The sequence below is a fragment of the Aptenodytes forsteri genome, unplaced genomic scaffold (assembly GCF_000699145.1).
Source record: "Aptenodytes forsteri isolate BGI_AS27 unplaced genomic scaffold, ASM69914v1 Scaffold578, whole genome shotgun sequence".
In the NCBI taxonomy this organism is placed as follows: Eukaryota; Metazoa; Chordata; class Aves; order Sphenisciformes; family Spheniscidae; genus Aptenodytes; species Aptenodytes forsteri.
In genome coordinates, this window is record NW_008795139.1 from 225,842 (window position 1) to 228,239 (window position 2,398).

Consider the following 2,398-nt stretch of genomic DNA (forward strand, 5'->3'; position numbering starts at 1 on the left):
GCGCGGTTGGCACGGTCACCCCGGCGTGCGCGTGGCCAGCACCTCCTGCATCTTCTGGCGACAGCGGGCGTAGCGGTGCCGCAGCTGGCGCACGTGCTCCTCCTCCTCCCGCTGCAGGATGCGCAGGAAGTTGTGCAGCTCCGGCAGCGTGAAGGCGTCCCACTGCGGGCACATGGGCTGCCATCGCACTGGGGACGTGCCGTCGTCCCCCCACGGCCACGTCCCCCCGGGGGGTGTGGGTGCCAGTCCCCTCCCCGTCCCCGCACTCACATTCACCTCCCCGGTCTCGTTCTCCTTCAGGACGAAGCTGAGCACCTTCTCGCTGGGGCCGGCCAACAGCCGCAGCCGCAGGGGCTGCTCCTCGTCCGCCAGCTTCCGCAGGTACACTGCAACGGTGGCCAGGTGTCACGGGGGGGGGGACATCCCCACAGGGACACCACCACTATGGGGACATCACTGCCACGAGGGACACTACTGCCACAGGGATGCTGCCACCACAGGGATGCTGCCACTATGGGGACACCACTGCCACGGAGAACACCACTGCCATGGGGGACATGCCCATGGCGACAGGGAACACTGCCACCGAAGGGGGATGCTGCTGCTATGGGGATGCTGCCACTATGGGGACACCACTGCCACAGGGGACGCTGCTGCTACAGGGATGCTGCCGCCATGGGGATGCTGCCGCCATGGGGGACACCGCCGCCCCGGGGACATTGACCACGGGGCCACTGCCGCCCACGGGAAGCTGCCACCACGGGGCCATGGCCACTGCTACGGGGACAGGGCCGCCCCGGGGTGCTACCTTGCTCATCCTTCTCGGACCTCTCGAAGAGGGCGAACTTGCGGGGATTGTCGACGACGGTGAACTTGCGAAGGAGGGCGTCAATGACCTCGCTGGCGCGGGTGTGCGAGAGGATGTGCAGGTGCTTGACGGTCCCCTTGGGCAGGTAGAAGGACGTGCGGCGCTTCACCCCCTGGGCGCGCGGCCCTGGCCGCCCCGCCTGCAGGGAGGGGACCCGCTTGGTGGCCGGCACCGAGACGGGGCGCACCAGCTTCAGCTGCACCTTGATGAAGCCAGTGTAGGAGCCGTCCTTGTTCTGGGAGACACCAGGGCAGGGGTGAGTGGGGCCAGGGCAGGACACTGCGACCCCCCCCCGGCCCCACGCCGGCACCGTACCAGGCTCATGAAGAGGTTGCTGTTGATCTGGCTGTTGTACTCCTTGATCCGCTGCTCCACCTGCGCCTGGTCCAGCTCTGCCTTCTCCCACTCGCTGGGCTCATCCTGCGTGACAGCGGCTGGGCTGAGTGGCACCGCAGCAGGGGGGACCCCTCCGCCCTCCCCGGCATCCCGCTGCCTCCCAGCCGGCCCTGAAACACTGGCTGACACACGCGCGGGCGGTTGCGTGGAGTTGCATCAGCCCAGCTGGTGCTGAGCTGGGCCGTGCCGGGGAAGCACGGCTGAGCTCACCGCGGCCCCAGGAGGGACGCTGCCACCGGCCACACCCCCCAGCCCTCGTCCCCATCCTGGGGGGCCACAGGGATGTGTGAACCCACTGCGAGGACACCCTGAGGCCAGGTGTCCCCTCCCGGCACCCCAGATCAGAAAGGCGTCCCCAAGGCAGAGCGCTGGCAGCCGCCAGCCTGGCACTGGGGTGGCAGGGCAGGCTGGGCACCCACGGGGACACCCGGGATTCGAGGCAGGAGGGACAGGCTGGGGGTGCAGCCTGTCTGTGCCACCAGCACCCCGCTTGAAAGTGCCGGCCCCGCACAGGGGAGACCCAGGCATCCTGGCTTGGCATCCCCGCCACCGGTACCCGCTAATGAGTATTTACATGGGGCTGCGGAGCCGCCACGCAGAGCTGCACGTGTCCCCACGGTGCCGTGGGGCTGGCGAGCACCTGGGGCTCCCAGCCCCGATGGCCACCCCATGGCATGCGGGCACTGCCGGACCCTGTTGGGGGTCCCCACGGGAAGGAGACATCTGTGAGGCTGTCCCGGGGGCGATTAACCCCGGCAGCCCCAAGCACTGTCCTTTGCCCCCTCTGGGAGCAGCTCCAGCCCCTGGGGGCCATGGGGCGGCCGTGCCAGGCAGCGAAGCCCCGCTCACCCCACTGTGCCTCGCTCGCCCCACAGAGCCACATCCAACCGGACAGGGCCACCCTGTCCCACGGCACGGCCACGCTCGCCCCCACACTTGCCCCACAGCAGGGCCATGCTCACCCCCATGCTCACCCCACAGCAGGGCCATGCTCAGCCCCACTCTTGCCCCCACAGCAGGGCCATGCTCACCCCACACCTGCCCCATGGCAGGACTGTGCTTACCCCATGTTTTCCCCACGGCGGGGCGACAACTGGCCCCGCACCAAGCCCACCCTCGCCTGTCCCCCAGCAC

At 69.4% G+C, this 2,398-nt stretch overlaps 1 protein-coding gene across 1 annotated transcript in view; it reads right to left on the reverse strand.

The window, feature by feature from the left end:
• Positions 1–2: 2 nt before the first annotated feature.
• The window catches only part of RASSF1 (Ras association domain family member 1), a 5,887-nt gene continuing 3,491 nt past the window's right edge, over positions 3–2,398 (reverse strand). The window contains 4 exon segments of the mRNA XM_009278502.2: positions 3–162; positions 271–386; positions 809–1,103; positions 1,184–1,288. Of these exon segments, the coding sequence (XP_009276777.2) occupies positions 16–162; positions 271–386; positions 809–1,103; positions 1,184–1,288 (663 nt within the window). The 3' untranslated portion in view covers positions 3–15.